The sequence below is a fragment of the Balaenoptera ricei genome, chromosome 19 (assembly GCF_028023285.1).
Source record: "Balaenoptera ricei isolate mBalRic1 chromosome 19, mBalRic1.hap2, whole genome shotgun sequence".
NCBI lineage: Eukaryota > Metazoa > Chordata > Mammalia > Artiodactyla > Balaenopteridae > Balaenoptera > Balaenoptera ricei.
The window spans coordinates 28,118,472-28,136,897 of record NC_082657.1 but is presented as its reverse complement, the minus strand read 5'-3'; the positions used below and the strand labels follow the sequence as shown (position 1 = coordinate 28,136,897).

The following is an 18,426-nucleotide window of genomic DNA, read 5'->3' as shown; positions in this document are numbered from 1 at the left end:
GGATTTCTTGCATCAGTCCTCTATGTTTCCTTTCTTGCATCTCAAAGTTTCCATGTTCTTGTTTTTTTATCTTTATTCTGGGAATTTTCCTTTGCTCTGTCATTCAGCCATTCTCTTGAATTTGAAGTTTGGCGATCATATGTTCGTATACTTAATTTCCACAAACTCTTTCTTAGTCTCTGAGTTTTTAAGCAAATCATTTTAAAATGGGTGCAACATATTTTAAATCTCTCTGAGGATATTAATTAGAGCTCCTCACCTTTCTTAAACTCTCCTTTCTTCTTTGACTGATATCTGTTTTTTCCAGGATCAGGTTTTTTGTTTGTTTGTTTGTTTGTTTGTTCATCTGGTTCTTGCTCTTTCATGCCATTGGTTTTGTTCATATGTCTCTTGATCCATTTGTGGTTAAGGCTGAGAAACTTGGTTGGATTTTCACGGTTTCATCTGCCTTTGTGTATGCCTTGGTAGGTCTCTCCTGATGGGAGGTTTTATAACTATGGATAGGTGGGTTGGACTTTTCCACAGGCTGGCTTCACTTCAGGAAAGCAGCCAGAGAGCGGGCCTTCAGACACCCAAAGGCTAGATTTAAAGAGATTTTATCTAGGATACTATTCTGGGAGCCCCATTTATCCCCAAGTCATTTATCCACTTTAGGGAAGTGTGTGTGTGTGTGTGTGTGTGTGTGTGTGTGTGTGTGTGTGTTTTGGCCTAGGGATAAATTGTCCAGCTACCTCTGGTTGGAAGGAAGATGAAGAGGGGGAGGAAATGGGCCCAACAGGAGTAGCTGTCTATATACCACCTCAATCTGTCTCTCTGTGGACCCCTTCTCTTACCTGGAGCCTCTCTGACTTCTGCTGGACAGAAGGTTCTGGAAGCCCCTGCAGCACACTCTGCCTCCATCCTATCAAAAGGCTTTCACCCTCTTTCCATCTTCCAGAAATGTGTAACTCTCTCCTTCAATGATATCTCTTCCCAAGCCCCCTTGCTGTTAACGGTCTATTCCTTTTTGCAATCTCTGTACTATCATTTTAATAATATTTTGGAAAGGAAGAGGAACAAATATATGCTCAGGACTCTATGTTAAGTGAGGGAAATGAATTTTCCTTGGGCAGGCAGTTTCCCTCATTGATGGATGATTTTATTTGCTGTTACCTAGTAAAATATTAAACAGATGATGTTGAATAGATTCCCTTACTTGATCCAAATGAAACCGCTTTCCTCAACTGAGGTTATGCTCTTGGGATATATCACCAGCTTTCTATGAGATTGTTTTCATACATTCCTGTGAGGCTGGAGAATTTGCACACCTCAAGGTCTAGGGGGTGTTTCCCCTCCAGCTGGCTTTGGAGCTTTATTGAGCATTAGCCCCCCTTTGGAGAATACAGAAAATCCAGCTGACAGAGCTTCCCTTGAGAACAGAGGAGACTCCCTAGGCGGAAGAGAAATTGGTGTGAAGTCCCACAGAGCAGAAAGTGAGTGCAAAGTAACATCCCATACCATCACGGAGGCGGATGAGCACTTCCTGGGGCCAGCACTGTGCTGATAAGGGAATTCTAACCCCATGGAGGGCTGCCCGGGGCCCTGAGGAGCTGATACCCTTGAACTTAACAAAATATTTATATGCCCTTCTCAAGAGCAGAGTTCATTCATTCACTCACCAGACGTGTCCACGGAGCACCTGCCGGGAGCCGGAACCATGCCAGCTGCTGTGGGTTCAGCAGGAACAAGCTGGACAGGTCTCTGCGTTCATGGAGCTTACATGCTAGTGGGACATAAAGGGATATAAAGTGGGATGGAATAAATAAGTGCGCAAGTAAATAAATAAGGAGACTTCGGAAACTGCTGAACTGTTATGAAGATAACGAAGCAGGGTAATTGACTGTCAGTGGGGAAGCAGCGGTTAGACCCGATATAGTCAGGGAAGACCTCTGCCGGGAGGTGACTTGCAAGCTGACACCTGAATTTGATAAAGAAGGAGCCAAGGGAGTGCTTCAGTCTGAGGGACCTGGGAAGGCTGGGGGCAGGCAGGAGACTGGTGCCTTCCGGGAACTCAGAAGCTCCTGTGGCCTGAGCAGGGTGGTGGAGAATACGATATGAGGGGTCTGCGGGGCTCCATCAGCCGTGGGCAAGGGTGTCACCTGTCTTCTAAGAAAGGCTTTCTCGCCTGCAGCACTGTGGACATTTGGGTCAGATAATCCTTTTTGACAGGAGCTGTTCTGTGTGTTGCAGGATGTCAGCAGTCTTCCTGATCTCTAACCAGGAGATGCCAGTAGAATCTCCCTCCTCCAAGGTCGTGACAACCTAAAATGTCTCTAGACATTGCCAAATGTGCCGGGGACGGGGTGCCTAATCACCCCGGCTGAGAACCAGTGCCCTAAGAGAAATGGGAAGCCAGTGGCATGTGTGAAGCTGGGCGGCAGCAAGCCCACTGAGATGAGCTCTCGGAGGGTCTGCTCTCACCTCATCCACCTGTTCAGGCCACACTGCCTCCTTCCTGTTAAGGCCACTTGCTGCTACCCAGGGTTTGCCTGGCAGACTTCTTATCATGAATGCTTCAGCACACACCGTCTTCTTAATCACCCCAACTAAGGTAACCCCCCAGCCCAGCCCTAGCCCCTCTTTCACATCTTCCCGTATAACTGACATTCTTAGGGTTCCTTGAAATTGCCTGTGTCTCATCCCGCCGGCCCACTAGAATGCAAGCCCTGGGGCTGCAGGGGTCTTGTCTAGCACGTTCACCCCTGGGAAACCAGCCCCGACTGTGCCGGCACCAAGTCACTACTCACCTAGTGAGGAAGACCTGGTCCTTCCTCCGGCCCACTAGCCCACCCTGTGACCGAGGCAGGTGCTGTTGGTGGCCGCCCTTCCAGGGCAGGCCAGCTGGCCTCCCACTGCTGCGGGAAGGTGCTCGGTTCAAGGCTGAGGCAGGTTGCACCTGCGGTATGGGGGGTCCTCCCAGAGCCCCAGCAATGCCTGCAGGGAGTTAGTGGAGACGGAGTAGCATCCTCGGGACAAGTCAGGTGTGTTCTGTGTGGACTCCCAGGACCCCCAGGGGCGTCAAGCTTCAGCTGCCCACAGTGAAGCCTATCCGGACTCTCCTCCTCTGTGCCTCAGTTCTCCCAGCTCCTACTGGGACTTTTTGGGTCCACCTCCTGGAGTTGTTTCCTAGGGCTGCTGTAACAAATTATAAACTAGTGGCTTAAAACCAGAGAAGTGTATTCTCTTGCGGTCCTGGAAGTTGGAAGTCTAGAATCAAGGTGTCTGTAGGGCCATGTTTCCTTGGAAGGCTCTAGGGGAGAATCTGTTCCTTGTCCCTCCCAGCTTCTGGTGGCTGTTGGCTTCCTCGGCTTGTAGCTGCATCCCTCCAATCTCCATCCCACCTTCACATCTCCTCCTCCTCTCTCTCTTATATGGACACTTGTTGGATTTAGGGTCCACCCAGGTAACCCAGCTTGATCTCAAGGTCCTTAATTACACCTGCAAAGACCCTTTTCCTAATGAGGTAACATTCAAGGGTCCCAGGGATTTGGATGTGGAATATCTTTGGGGGGGGCCTCCATTCAACCTGCTTGCCCTCAAACCTCAGGGTTGGCTTCTGGGGGATCCTGGCCTAAGGTGGGTGACCTTAGCAGGCCACCATCTAAGCCTAGAGTTTCTCATGTCCGAAGCAAGCAGATGGGCTTGATGGTTTTCTTCCACTTCTGATATCTGTGGTGATTGGGTTTCAGGTGCTTCCAGGATGCAGGTGGGGTAATCGGGGAGGGCACAGAGGTGCAGGACCCCACCAGGTGGCCGCAAGTGCTGGGTTTCCAGCAGTGTGGAGGCCCTGGGAGAATTCCTGCTCACAGCAGTTCCCCACCCCTCCAACCAAGAAGCTTGTGCCTGAGCGGTGCTGTAGTGGGATGACTCTGACCATCTGGAGTGCCAGGGAGAATATAATTACCATTTGTTTCTAAATACAAAGGAAGTGTTTAAAGGCAAAACACCCCAACAGGAGTGTCTTTACATCTGGGCACTTGGCTGGGAATGCAGGCCTGCTTTTGGTGTGGTCCTGAGTAAGACGGGAGGGGTGACTCACAAGCCAGCCCTGAAGGCAGAGAGGGCTCTGACTGTGGCTGCTTGTCGCCCCCTCCACAGCTGAGTGGGCTGCTCCAAGTGTGTGTGCGGACAGTGACGGAGACCCAGGCCAAGTTCACCTCCGTGGAGCTGCTCAGGGAGTACATTTCGGTAAGAAATCAGTGCAAGAGGAGGAGCCAGTTAACTCTGGCAGAATTTAGGTATTTGATCTTTTTACATGTGAAAGGGATCTCTTTAAAAACTGAAATCGGACCACAACCCCTTTTCTTAACACCCATATTTACAATATAGTCTAAAGTCCTTGATGATGAGGGAGAGGTTCTTTTTAAAAAATTTTCCTCAAGGACAGTTTCTGTACACAGAAGAGAGAATTCAGTGGCTTACTTTAGTTTCTAAAAATTAATATTTACTTGACTAAAATTGTAAATTGAAAAAACCAGTCTTCCTCTTCTTTAAAAGCTTTTACGTTCCCCTTACAAATCCTGCTATTCTTTGAAAAGCAGTCTTGCCAATTCAAGCAATCACTTTTAAGGGCCTTTGAACAGCATTTGGCCCCTTTTACAAACTTAAACACTTTAAAACATTTTAAACTGCATTTTAAAATTTAATGCATTCCATTTCCTTTTTAAGTACCTCGATAATCTGATTGAACAAACAAACCTTCCTGAGGTTATATAAATCTAATAAATTAAACTTGTAAATATGGTGAGCTTTAAGTTCTCATGACAATCCCAATACTGTATATAAACAGTAAGTTTTTAAACTTAAAACCATGTTAAAATAAGTTATTCAATTATACATTTTAAATTAGAATCACAAGCCTGAATGTTATTAACATTATGAATACTTAAAGCACCAAATATGCAGATTCCATAAACTTAAAAATACTACTATTCCAATTCTGCTTCTCTTAAACATTATTATTACTAATTCTAAATCTTCTAGGGATTAAAAATACTCACTGTCTAGGAATACAATTATTTTCTCAGCTAATTGTGGTTGCTTATTGACCAGCGATGTGGGCTGGTCAGCGACCCTAATGGGGAACACGGGAACTCTATTTCTCCTGGTTAACAGGGACTTTATAATTCAGAGGACGGGTTGGTCTTATAATGCAGTCAAGTTGCTCTCCTCCTTAATTAGAGGAGATTTGCATTTCTTGGGCTCTTATAAAACTTTAATTCCTTTTCCAAGTAACTCTGAACTTGACACCCGGTGCTACTGTCATCTTCCTGCTTCTAACACCACAGTGACTCTTGCAGATAATGAAATTGTATCTGATCGAATTCAGCAAATCTCAAGGCTTGGTCTGGATTTGTCACACAGCTTCAAGGTCACATTGCTGACACTTGCCCAGGCTCACAAGGCCCAGTATGAGCTGCCCCTTATAGTCATCCATTCTATTCACTAAGCTCTAGCCACACGACTTTTCTTTCTATTCCTCAAAGTCCCCACACTCATTCTGGCCTCAGGGCTTTTGCACTAGCTGTCTACTCTGCCTGGAATGAATCTTTCTGTAGCTGGCATCTTCTCAGCATTTCAGGTCTCAGCTTGAATGTCACATCCTCACAGATGCCTTCCTCAACACTTAAGTAACTTTTACTCCGCCTACCCCTTCCACCCCACACATTGTGTATTCTATTACAATACTCTGTTTTATTGTCTTCATTTCTCATCTCTTCTTGTTTATTATCTGACTTCCCCACTGCAATGTGAGTTTCTGGAGTGCAGTGTCCTTACTGGTCTAGTTCACCAGCATGAATACCAGTACCTAGAATTGTGTGAGTGAATGAATGAATGAATGAAATGAATGGAAAAGCAAATGACTATTAACCCATCATTTGTTATTCTGCTTTTCAGACCTGTGTTCCTGAATGCACTCACCCCCTCAAAGTAGGGGCCTGTCCCCACGACTGGCCCAGCCGCGGGGAGATAACATTCAGAGACTATCAGATGAGATATAGAGACAACACTCCCCTTGTTCTCAACGGGCTGAACTTGAACATCCAGAGTGGGCAGACAGTTGGGATTGTTTGAAGAACAGGTTCTAGTGAGGACAAGCTCTGATTGTGTTTCTTTCAGGTTGTTTTCTTTGCATTTCCACTGGGCATGCTAGTTAAATCACAACAGAGGGTGATGTGCATGTGTGGTGGATTGGTTGTTTTTTCCCTGACACCTCTTTACTGTAAATTAGGATTTCAGGTTGGATGGATGTGTGGAGTCGGAAGTAAACACACATCAGTTTTTGAATTAATTAAATGAGAATCATTCTGGTGAGACGAAGCCCAGAGGATGAGTCATGTGTAAATAGCCCCTGCAGGGGTGGACAGGTTAACTGTATTAGGGTAGCTGAGTGCCCCTGCAGAGTGGGGTTTCTGTCTGCACAATGTCATTTTCATTGCGTTAAAAATTCCCTTGATTAGATAGATACTCAGGTATGATGGAATACAAACTGATGTTTGATTTGCTGCTGTTGCATTTATCGTTCCCAGGCAAGTCGTCCTTAGGAATGGCCTTGTTTCGTCTGGTGGAGGTCGCCAGTGGCACAACCCTCACTGATGGCACGGACATCTGTACTGTTGGTTGCGAAGACCTCAGAACCAAGCTGACTGTCATCCCCCAGGATCCTGTCCTGTTTGTAGGTACAGTAAGGTAGTTGTCTTTGATCGTTGTGCATCCCTATTTTTGGATAGTGAAATCAGACCAACAAGAGCTTTGTGAAGCGCCCGCGCCGTGGCTGGCCTGGGGCCGTCCTATCCTGAGATGTTTACAAGGCTTGGGAGGAGCTGAGGACTAGGGGCCTGAACATTACTTGTGTTTTATAAACTGCATTACAAATACGCAAGATGCGTATGTGCAGGGTGAGCAGACATCCCAGTTGGCCCCGGAGAGCCCTGATTTATGCCTGTTTCAGCATCCTATCAGGTTTAGCAGTGGCCACTCCCTAAATTACCCCAGTTTGCACGATAAAATAAATGGTTATTCTACGTACGTAGCTATCCTTTCGGAAGTAACGTCAATTCACTCCCACGAAGAAGTGAACAGAAACTGCTCAAGTCCAAGAACAGTAGGGTTGCAACTTCTACAGGGCTCAAGACCTGTCATCAAAGCACAAGGAGAAAACCACAGTTACTCACTTGCCCCAGTGTAGTAGCTGCCCCTCTAACAAGAGGGACATTCCCCCATTGAGCACCAGATGAAGTAGGGGGCTGTATTGAGAGGTGAATGAAAAGCACCTTCCGTGTCTTGAAATGCTAGACTCACACCCTGCATGTAAGGTGCTCAACCTCTGCAAGGCCTGGGAGCTGCAGATAAAGCTCTTGCCTCTGAAGGCAGAGTGAACACACCGGGAGGTGGAATTGCTCGCTGCTTCTCTCTCTGCCAAGAATTTGCATAAGGTCAGATCCGCTCTGCTGCACACGGCCACGGAGAGGACCAAATGTGTCTCCCCAGTGCCTCGCTCGGAGCTATCTCTTGGCAGGGTTGGTGGTCTGCCCGCCTTGGTGGTTTCTGCTCCGTCCCAGAGTCATGGGTCCTCGGTCTCTCGGCCTGAGGTTGGTATTTCATGAACCAGTGCCCTGGACTAAGTGCTGCTCTGGTTGCTGCAGCGTCATCACACATCACCTCCCGCTCTCCTCCTCATGCTGTGGAAGACATGCTCTCCCGTCCTCTCGTCCTCAGAAATTCAGCTTCCTCCCCTTTCCTTCATTGCAGGTACAACTTGGATCCCTTTGGGAGTCACAGCGATGAGATGCTCTGGCAGGTTCTGGAGAGAACATTCATGAGAGACACTGTAGGTCTCTGGGGCTGTCCGGGGTGAGTCCGTTTCCCAGCACCAGTGCCCCAGACATCTGGCTCAGGTTTAGATTTGGCCAGTTGTTTGTTGGCACCACATATGTCAATCCTTATTACTCCTTGTTAAAAGCAACAATAGATAGTATTTATCAGGCCACTGCAATGATTCAGTCAAGAGCTCTACATGCATTATCTCAGTTGGTCCTGACTACAACCCTCTGAGGTTGGTACTCCTACCCCTACTTTTAGAGATGCAGAAATTAAGACTCAGGGTAGTCAGGTGTGAGTAGCAGAATGGAGGCTTGACCCCAAGCCCATCTGACTCTAGAGCAGATGAAGTGCCCTACTGCTCTGCCAATAGCCTCATTTGCTTATTGAAGCAGATAAACTCTGGGAAGATGAGCGCGCATGGCATGGAGTGAACCATCTGTGAGACGGAACCCTGTCCTATAAGAGCTGCAGCTGGGGTCAGCAGGTGAGTGTGGCCACCTCTGCAGCCCAGAGGGAATTTTATTTTCCCAGGACTTGGTACCAAGGTGAGCATCTCCCAAAGCCACTTTGACTTGTCATGCTAGATAAATCAGACCCTGTCTTTACCTTTCCTTGATGACCAGAAAATTCCATCCCATCTCCATTTTATGCGTAGAAATAAGGATCCCGAAAGCCATTTATACTTGTTTGTGTTTCTCTGGAGCCATATGTGCATCATTTGTACTCTTTTGGCAAGGTGTCTACGGGGTTCTATGAATCACACTGTGATTTTAAATTACTAATGACTGCCTACTCCTTGGTCTTTCCCTGGTGCCTGTTCGCAATATTGAAATGATTGTTGTTTTGCACTTTGTTTTCCGCAGTAAAATAAAGCCAGCTGATAAATGCGAGAGAAGGGGGCAATCAATATGGAGGATACAGGACAATTTTATAGATCATCAGCACAAATATGGCATTCTCTGTGTTCTATAGATAATGAAACTCCCGGAAAAATTACAGGCAGAAGTCACAGAAAATGGAGAAAACTTCTCAGTAGGGGAACGTCAGCTGCTTTGTATGGCCCGAGCGCTTCTCCGTAATTCAACAGTAAGGAAACAGCGTGGAAAATGGATTGGTCAAATGTTGGATATTTCCTGCAGCGCCACTCAATCCAAGAGGTAGAGCCAGGCGTTTGTCTTTCAACAAAGAGAGAGCAATTGGGCCATTTAAAAACCGATCACTTTTTCTTAAGACAAAGTTGTGAGGGGAAAAAATTGAAAAATAACAGCCATTTACAGCAATAGCACCTGCCTCCCCTGGGCCTTTCCCCGGGAGGTCTTGCTTAGGTATTCTCTCTGTCCTCCTAAGTGGTTTGGGTTTGAGAAATCTGCCTCTCAACTTTTTCCCTTTGTCCCTGAATGATTCTGAGGCCTGATAAACAGTACTCAGGATACTAAAGAAGGCCTTCAGAATGCCAGGATATAAGGACTGTAAAATTTATACTCATTTTTCTGAGTGACTTAGCCATCTTTGCTTACTGATTTCGGGGAAGGGATTGCTGTTGCTTTAGAGATCCCATTCTCTGAACCCTGATCAAAGTGTAACCCATCGTGTGTGCTCTCTACATGTGCTAACGACAGGGAAGGGAGCAAGCATGCATTCAGTCCTGACTGTGGCACTACACAGCGCTGAGTGGTTGATGTGTTGTCCTTGCATTTCGTGTTCATGATAAGGTGTAACTCCCTTTTACAGACAAAGAAATGGAGCCTTGGGGAAGTCACGTAATTTAGCCAAAGTCAAGCAGAGTTAGAGCTGAACTCAAGCCCTCTGACTGGCAAACCAGCACTGTGGCAGGCAGAATAATGGCTCCCCAAAGATGCCCATGTCCTGATACCCAGAATCTGTGAACATGTTACCTTACCTGGGAAAAAGGGGCTTTGCAGATGTGATTAAGTCAAGGATCTTGAGATGGGGAGATTATCCTGGATTACCTTGTTCGGCCCAGTGTAATTACACAAGTCTTTATAAGGGGAGGAAAGAGAGTCAGAAAGAAAGAAGAAATACAACGATGGAAGTAAAGGTTAGAGTGATGCCAGAAAGAGGCCACAAGCCAAGGAATGCAGGCAGTCTCCAGAAGCTGGAAAAGGCAAGAAAACCATTTCTTCTCTCGAGCCTGCAAAAGAAATTCAGTCCTGACAATACCTTGGCTTTAGGATTTCTGACCTCCAGAACTGTAAGATAATAAATTTGCGTTGTTTTGAGCCTCTAATTTGTGCTAATTTGTTATAGCAGCAGTAGGAAACATAACAAGTACTGTTATTATATCTCATGCTAACTCATGTAGTACAGTAGATAAAGACCATGGGGCATTTCTTCTTACTGTTTTGTAGGATTAGAATAAACCATTCACAAAAAGGGGAGTAAAGAATATACAACCTTCTTTCTCCAGCAAGTCCCTCTGAGGAAGAAGAAGGTGGTGTGATATGACTTTTATTCTCTTGTTCTTCTTCTAACTTTCTGAGACAGATACTTAGCTCATTACTTTTCAACCCTTCTTTTTTAATAAATTGAGCTAAGACTATAAGTTTCCCTCTAGGTATAGCTTTGGCTTGGTGTGACTTTCACAACGCTCCTTCCTCAACAGATCATTCTCCTTGATGAAGCCACTGCCTCCATGGACTCTAAGACCGACACCCTTGTTCAGAGCACCATCAAAGATGCCTTCAAAGACTGCACTGTGTTGACCATTGCCCACCGCCTCAACACGGTCCTCAACTGTGACAATGTCCTGGTCATGGAAAACGGGAAAGTGCAGGAAGTTGGCGTCACCTCTCCAGAGGTTTCAATGGTTTGGGCTCTGTGGTGGGTGGATATTTTCTGACAATTTCAGCTCTTCTTCTCTGACTTTCAGGTGGTCGAGTTTGATAAGCCTGAAGTCCTTGCTGAGAAGCTAGATTCTGTGTTTGCGATGTTACTAGCAGCAGAAAAAAAAGTCTGACTATAAAGGTCCCCATAGGGGCCACATCAGCTGATTTTAGAGGAAGAGGAGGCTGTGTGAGATAAGTCAGATGTGCCTGCAGGGGGAGGGGCCGTTATCTCAGGGGGCAGCCCTGGTCCACCATCCCTCCCACGCCTGGAGCACAGGCAGGGCTGGGGTGGAGGTTGTTTCCTTGCCTTGCCCAGCACGTGCCTCCTGACCTCACTTGGAGGGTGTGGGTCTGGTCCTAGGTGATGAACAGAGGCAGAAGAAGCTTGTGGGTTAAAAAACTGCCCCTCACCTTCTAAAACCCCAACCATCCCTCATGTGTCCTCATCATTACCACCTCAGTGCCTGGGAATGGAACCATTGTAACTTTCAGTTAAAAACTGGTCAAACAGAATGGAAAAATGCCTAAGGATGGACTTTGTAAAGGTTTCCTGCCTTGTTATCAGAAGGGAAAAGAACAGAGTTTTCTTCCTGCTTAACTCCTATTCACATCTATTTGGAGTGTGTGACAAACAGTAACTACACAGATCTGTAGCATGAAAGATTGATTACAGTGTTGGGTGAAAATTTTTTTTAAAAAATCATATTGTATGTCCCATTTGCTCTATTAGAATAACCAGGGAAACAAAATGTTGGAGTTTTTCTGTAAATTGCATTTTTATATCTTCTATATTGGTCATTAAAATGCAGTAGGAAATTAAACTACCCTGAAATGTTGCCTTGCAATTATTTTGCTGAAGATATTCCCGGTTCTGTACTGTTTACTCTCACAGACCCTCTTTGCTTTCTCCTTTGACTCAGTAACAAACCTCCACAGCGTTTCCCAAATAAAACCTTTCTTTCCAGCCTCAAAGTTTGCTATGACGGAGGCAGTAAAGACATAGTCCCAGCAGCCCAGGAGTGAGTGGCATGGGGCAGCCATGGCCAGGGAAGCCCCCACCCCACCCCTTCTCAGTCTTGGTCCCATCCTTCACCCTAACCTTCCAAACATGGAGGAAGGCAAGTCTGACACATAGTACTCAGGAGTGAGTGACATGAGTACATGACACCATGATGAACTCATCCTGGCAGGTACCTGCCATCTCCCTACTCCCAGGGTATATTTGCATGTTAAGGGTTTAATCCGGAGAGGATGAGATTTAGGGAAGACAAGCCATCCACTAGCATCTCAAAGGCTGGGCTTGTGGTGTGTGCTTCCAACAAATCAGTCCCCAGCTCTCCTCTGGCCAGGCCTGGGCAGGTGTCTGCAGGACCAGAGGTGAAGCAGGCACAGCTGGCTGCAAGTAGAGTTCCCCGTCTGGTGACCATTAAGGCCCTGGCTAAGGTAGTTGGGCAGCAATTCTGCCATCAGCAGAGGACACAGAGCAAGAAGGATGTGGTTGAAAAGGCCACGAGTGAGGGGGCTCCGTTCACGGCAGCTCCATGCCAAGTTCAGATCTCCCTGTGAAGGGACACAGTGCATCTTAGAACGGTTCACTGTCCTGACCTGATTCTTGCCTTATCACAGTATGTGAGGCTGATCTGAGGTCTTCAAACCCACATCCACTGGGCTCTGGAGCAGCTGCTCCAGGCTGAGTGCGGTCTTCACTTGGATGGATGGATGTCCAGTGACTCCCCCATGTGGCAAGCAGACCAGGCAGTCTGTGCTGCTCGTGGAAATCCACGCCAGCTGTGTGATGGAGGAGGATGCTTTGTTTTCTACCAACTCAGCACCAGCCAGACAATCAGTCTATGATTTCAGGAAGGTGTTTCCAGGAGGGCAGGAGGGCGCCGAGGCTACAAAAATCCCTGTGGCTCATTCCGATGCACTAAAATAGGAATCATCTCCTGCTACTTGTTTCTGCCCATGCTCCCCTGGGCTTGTACTGTCCAGAAGAGAGTACCAATCCTGACTCACCCCTGTGATGTGCCAGGCACCGTGATAAGCATTTTTACATGAGTAATTTCATTGACTCTTCACCTCACACCATGAGATGGACGCTTTTATTATTCCCATCTTCCAGAGGTAGAAACTGAGGCTCACTGTGGTTAGTAACTTAGCTATAGATGTACAAAAGGAAAAAACAGAGGCAGGATTTGAACCCTAACCAGTCTGACTCTAGCACCCTGCTCCTAACCCCTCCACAAGAGCCCCTCATGCCCGTTCCCCTCATCCTGTAGCCGGGACAGTGTTGGTTGTCAGTATGAAACCCAGCAAAGAGTGACTTCCAGAGGGATGACTATTGCTTGCATGTGCAATGACATGGATTGGTCTCAGGGAGCCCTCCCCTCCCACCCCTATTGTCACTGAAATGTTGGCCAGGGAGAAAGTATGTTGAATAATGATAACCAATGTTTAGCCAGTACAGGCAGACCTCGGAGATTCTGCAGGTTTGGTTCCAGACCATGGCAATAAAGCAAATATTGCAATAAAGTGAGTCACACATTTTTTTTGGTTTCCCAGTGCACATTAAATTTATATTTGCACTATACTGTAGTCCACCAAATGTGCAAGAGCATTACGTCTAAAAAAAAGTACGTCAATGAAAAAATATTTTATTACTAAAAAATGCTAACCATCATACAAGCCTTCAGTGAATCATAGTAACATTAAAGGTCACTGATCACAGATCACCATAACAAATACAGTAATAATGAAAATTTTGAAATATTGTGAGAATTACCAAAGTGTGACAAAGAGACAAGAAGCGAGCAAATGCCTTTGGACAAATGGCACTGAGAGGCTTGCTCGATGCAGGGTTGCCACAGACCTTTGATGTGTAAGAAACGCAGTATCTGTCAAGTGCAATAAAGCAAAGAGCAATCAAGTGAGGTGTGCCTGTAGTCTCAAAGCACAGACTGAGTTCATTGAACCCTCACCGTATTGCTGTGGGGAAGGTACCAGTGTTACCTTCATATTACTGATGATGACACAGAGGCACTGAGAGTCCCTGGACCGACGTCACACAGCTAGTGAAATCTGAATGCAGGCAGGCAGGTGCTGGAATGTGTGCTCCTCAGTCCCATGTAGCACTGCTGGAAACCTGAGACTCTTCAGGTGAGAAAGAGCCCAGTGTTCAGAGCTGTAAAGCCTGTGTCAGGATTAGGCTCAGTTATGCTGTGGTAACACACAGCCTCGCATCTCAGTGGTTTATTTCCCATTCACATGACATGTCCATCATGGGTCATCTGTGCCTGTGCTGTCTATCTTCTTCATTCTGCAGCCCAGGCTGGCAGAGCAATCAGAAGTGCCACGTGCCACTTCACCACATTTCATGGGCAACAAGTCACATGGCCATTCTTGAGTTCAACAGCGAGGTGAGGCATGTACTCCACCTGAGGCGGGGGAGGGGGGGGGCATGTCAAGGCACATGGTCAAGCTTGTCCCTGCAGGGAGTTGTATAATCCACCTCTTGGGAGGGACAGCAGATATTTTGAACAACATTACAACCTACCACAGCCTGGGTTTGGGTGTTAATTTTGGCACTGAGCGGCTGTGTGATCTGGGGAAAGTAGCTTGCTCTCTCTGAGCCTCCATTCCCTCATCTGGAAAATTTGGGGGTTTGGACTGAGTTCTTTTCAGTCTTGACTTTCAATACAGGAGGAATAAAAAGGAGATATGAAAATAGTTTCTAGAGACTGGAATTTGGACTTCCAAGGGGATTATAGTGAACCCTAAATGTAATTAAGCATTTTTGTAAATGTTAAATTTGGCAAGTAACTTGAACAAGGTTTAACTGAGTTCTGACTCTTCCTTTAGTGTCTACTTTGATGCTCATTAGGACATTAGAAGGACTTTGAAATTTTTATTCTCATTTTATTTGGTGCCCCGGTTTTGCTGTCTTCTCTTAATCTGCCTGTCTATTAGGTGATCATACGTTCAATGTTATGACTTAGAACTTCTCAAATATCCTTTATTAGATGCCAGCAAAGAATAGAATAAGCCACCAATAAGCATTGCTATTATAAATTAATAACAAATTGCCTGTGGCATGTTTCAGAACGGCTGATCTAGAGTTGGGATGGGCAAACTACAGCCCATATGCCAAATCCAGCCTGGCTGTTTTTATAAATAAAGTTTTATTGGAACACAGCCACCCTCGTTTGTTAATGTATTGCCTCTGGCTACTTTTTGGCAGAGCTGAGTAGTTGCAACCAAACGCATGTCCTCAAAGCCAGAAATATTTACTCTCCTGGCCCTTTACAGAAAAAGTTTAGGCATTGGTGTGTAATGCAATTCAGGTCAATGAGACGTAAGAGGGAAGTCAGCTGAGGGCTGGAGGGTGGGTTCTGGAAAGCGTTCTCTCCCGTGGCCTGGTGTGTGTGCGTGGTGTCTGAAGCTGCGGCAGCCACCTTGTGCCCACAGAGGAAGTAGAGAGATGGACGGAGCATAAGTTCTTGCTTATGACATTGAGCTGCTGTTTTGCCGACCCTGAAGTCACCCCACCTCTTGTCATGTGAGAGGCTGCGTTCTCTTTACGGTTTAGACCAGCTGGAGTTGACTTACTGTTACTTGCGGCCAAAAACATCATAAACGATGCAGAAGACGGTGACATCCTCCTTCCTGGGAAGATGCTGAGCCTGACCCGAGGAAAAGCGAACCTGCGTCCCTGCCCTGGAGTCACACCCATTTTCCTCTACCTTAGAAGTGGCCCAAGTGGGCACTAGTTCACATCCAAGCAAGAAGGACTTTCTAATTCTCATCTCCTGCCAAAGCTTCATGCCACATATGAATATTTCCCTCACCTTCCCTCCCTGCTGCCTGAGATCAGAAGGACCCAGAAAGAACTCACAGATTTTTTATTTTTGCTATTCAAGCGAACAGATCTGAAATCAGCCAAGAATTGTTGGTCAAAACGTGAAATATTCTTTGCTAAGAGTTGGAGTCACTTTGGCCAGAACAGCATGATTTAAAATGAATTAAAAAGCGCAGGAGGTCAGTTTGGGGTCAGATGGACGATCAAAGAAATCACTTTTCTTTTGGCCCTGTGTAGAAGGTCACCTCCGAGTGAGGCTAAATCGGGCACTAAAACCTTCAAATACATGCTGATTTCCATGGAGAGGGTCTGCCCGCCTGACTTCCCGATGTGCATGTTCATGGCTTCTGCTGAAAGGCTTTCCCTCTGGTGGGACTGGCATTAAAGGGCCAGACCCAGGCTGTTTCTACGGTTTCAGCAAGAAACACGGAGGCAGCCAGGCTGATCTTTACCCTCAGCTCCAGGAGTCTCTGGCAAAACTCACACCCAAAGGAACCTAAATTTGGTTTGTGGCAATTGTTTTATATTTCTTTAAAACATTTTTTATTATGTTAAAAGATATATAACATAAAATTTACCACTTTAACCATTTTCAAGGGTACAATTCAGTGGCATTAAGTAGATTCACATTGTTGTGCAACCATCACCATCACCCATCTCCAGATCTTTTTCATCATTCCAAACTGAAACTCCATACCCATTGAAAAACAACTCCCAGTTCCACCCTCCCCCCAGCCCCTGGTGATCACCATTCCACTTTCTGTCTCTGTGAATATGACTACTCTCCGCAGCTCATATAAGTAGATTTATACAATGTTTGTCTTTTCGTGACTGGATAATTTCTCTTAGCATGTCTTCAAGGCATGCGTCAGAATTTCATTCCTTTTTAAGGCCATCCTAATAAGTGTGAAGTGGTATCTCATTGCGGTTTTGATTTGTCCCTGATGTTTAGTGACATAGAGCATCTTTTCATGTGCTTATTGGCCTTGCATTTCTTTTAAAGAGAAATTTGCACAGCATGTAAGAATCTTAACAGAAGAAACAGTCTTCCACCACCTTGCAAATTCCTTCTCTGATATAGTGTCTTGAATGAATATTCTCATTGTGTCAGAATATGGACAGGAATTTAGAGACTGTAATTATCAGCTGTGGGCTAAACACCTAACATGCGGCATATCATTAAGTATTTAAAGCAACTCATTAAGTCTTCCTGTTTGTTCAAGGAGGTTACAGCATCTGCCCAGATGGTAGACCAAGGAAACAGGATTTGTACTCAAGAGCCCACTCAGTTCAATCCCTCCACTCTAAAGACTAGGGAGCTAAAGCCCAGAAAGTCTAAAACTGGTCTGAGTTCATCTGAAGAGTAGCGGGGGGTGGGGGGAATGGGATCCTGAATTCTAACTTGGTGCTGTGTCCATGATGCCACACTGATTGATGCACAGACTGTTCTCAAAAAGATCGACGGTGGCCCAGTTCTGTGACCTGAACCATAAAAGAAATAAAAAATAATAGTTCTTTCCTCCAGGAAGCTTATAATATTACGGGGGAAGTGACTTAAAAGTGCCAAAGAGCATACAGTAAAATGCAGGAGGATGGAGTGTAAGGTTAGATGTGAGCTCATTCATTCATTCTTTCACTTATTTATTTATTCATTCTTTAAGTATTTTATGTGATCATTCACTCTTTTGATCCTTCCTTCCATTTGAAAAAGGGGAAAGCGAATGAAGTTTGGAAGCGGTGAGAACGATTCTGAAAACAACCGACAGTCCCTGTAGGACAAATAGGGGCCACTAAGGTGGGAGACTGGGAAGGGTGTTCCTGGTTGGGGAAATCATCCAAAGACCTGAGGTGAGGATGAGGCCTGGTTGAGGGAGACGGCAGGTGACTGCTTAACTAGCACTGAGAACTGTTTGGGAAATTGTCAGGTGCTTCAATGTCTGCATCTCCAAACACAGGTGGAGACCACCAATGGCTTGGATGTAATTGGATATAGTTTGTTGTGGAATCAATTAGGGCAGGTGCTGGAAAGAGCGCATTAGCAATCCAGGGAGTCTGGCCAAGGAAAGCAGGGCCTCGGACAATCCCACTGCCACAGAGCCAGTGGAGCCAACAAACGATGGGAGGACAGAGATGGGTTGGTTCTGCCACATCACCCCCCATCCCCAGGGCAGGATGCATGTCCTGAGGACAAACTGCCAGGGACATGCAAGGGTCACATTCACCAGCCGGTATCGTGCCTGCTGCCCGCCAGCGGGAAGCTCTCTCCTGGGCGCTCGGTGGAAGGGAAGCCAAGTTCCCTCTGGCGCATCTGTTTCCACGGCATGTCTCTTTGTTTCTGGAATAGGTAAGTCTGAGATGATCTGCACAGCAGGACCAATTAGGAAATGATGAGGCCACTCTGTGCAGAGAGCGCATTTGGCTTGGCAACCAAAGGGCTTCTTTGGTAAGTGGTGATAACGGTGCTACAGCACTAATCAAATTCCTCAGTTTTCTCTGACGTGGGGATTTTAGAGCCAGGTGTCCTCACTCTAAGTGGAGGCAACATGTTAATATCGGGATAGACAAACTGAAGGACAGGGCATGTGGGGGAGAGGAGCAAGCCTGGGCCCCGGTCTTCTAGGAAACGCTGTTGGTGCTCTGCCAGGATCCCTCTGGTCAGTGGGATGTTTCAGCCTGCTCTTGCTTCCAGAGGGCTCTACCTTTACCTCTTCTTCCCAGGACCACCTTGGGCTACTGGAGCCACTCAGCTCACACAAGGAAAGGCAGAAGAGCCTAGAAGTTTACGTTCTTCCAGGGCAGCTCTGAGCTGATAGGCCAGCTCCCTAGTCTCAGGGTGGGACTCTTCAGAAGTGTAACGCACAC

At 46.3% G+C, this 18,426-nt stretch overlaps 1 protein-coding gene across 1 annotated transcript in view; it reads left to right on the top strand.

Annotated features, from left to right (window-relative positions):
• Positions 1 to 10,840, top strand: part of LOC132353200 (ATP-binding cassette sub-family C member 12-like) — a 58,141-nt gene extending 47,301 nt beyond the window's left edge. Inside the window, 7 exon segments of the mRNA XM_059904217.1 lie at positions 4,138 to 4,227; positions 5,938 to 6,127; positions 6,570 to 6,729; positions 7,792 to 7,870; positions 8,836 to 8,949; positions 10,487 to 10,651; positions 10,754 to 10,840. Of these exon segments, the coding sequence (XP_059760200.1) occupies positions 4,138 to 4,227; positions 5,938 to 6,127; positions 6,570 to 6,729; positions 7,792 to 7,870; positions 8,836 to 8,949; positions 10,487 to 10,651; positions 10,754 to 10,840 (885 nt within the window).
• The last annotated feature ends 7,586 nt before the right edge of the window (positions 10,841 to 18,426 follow it).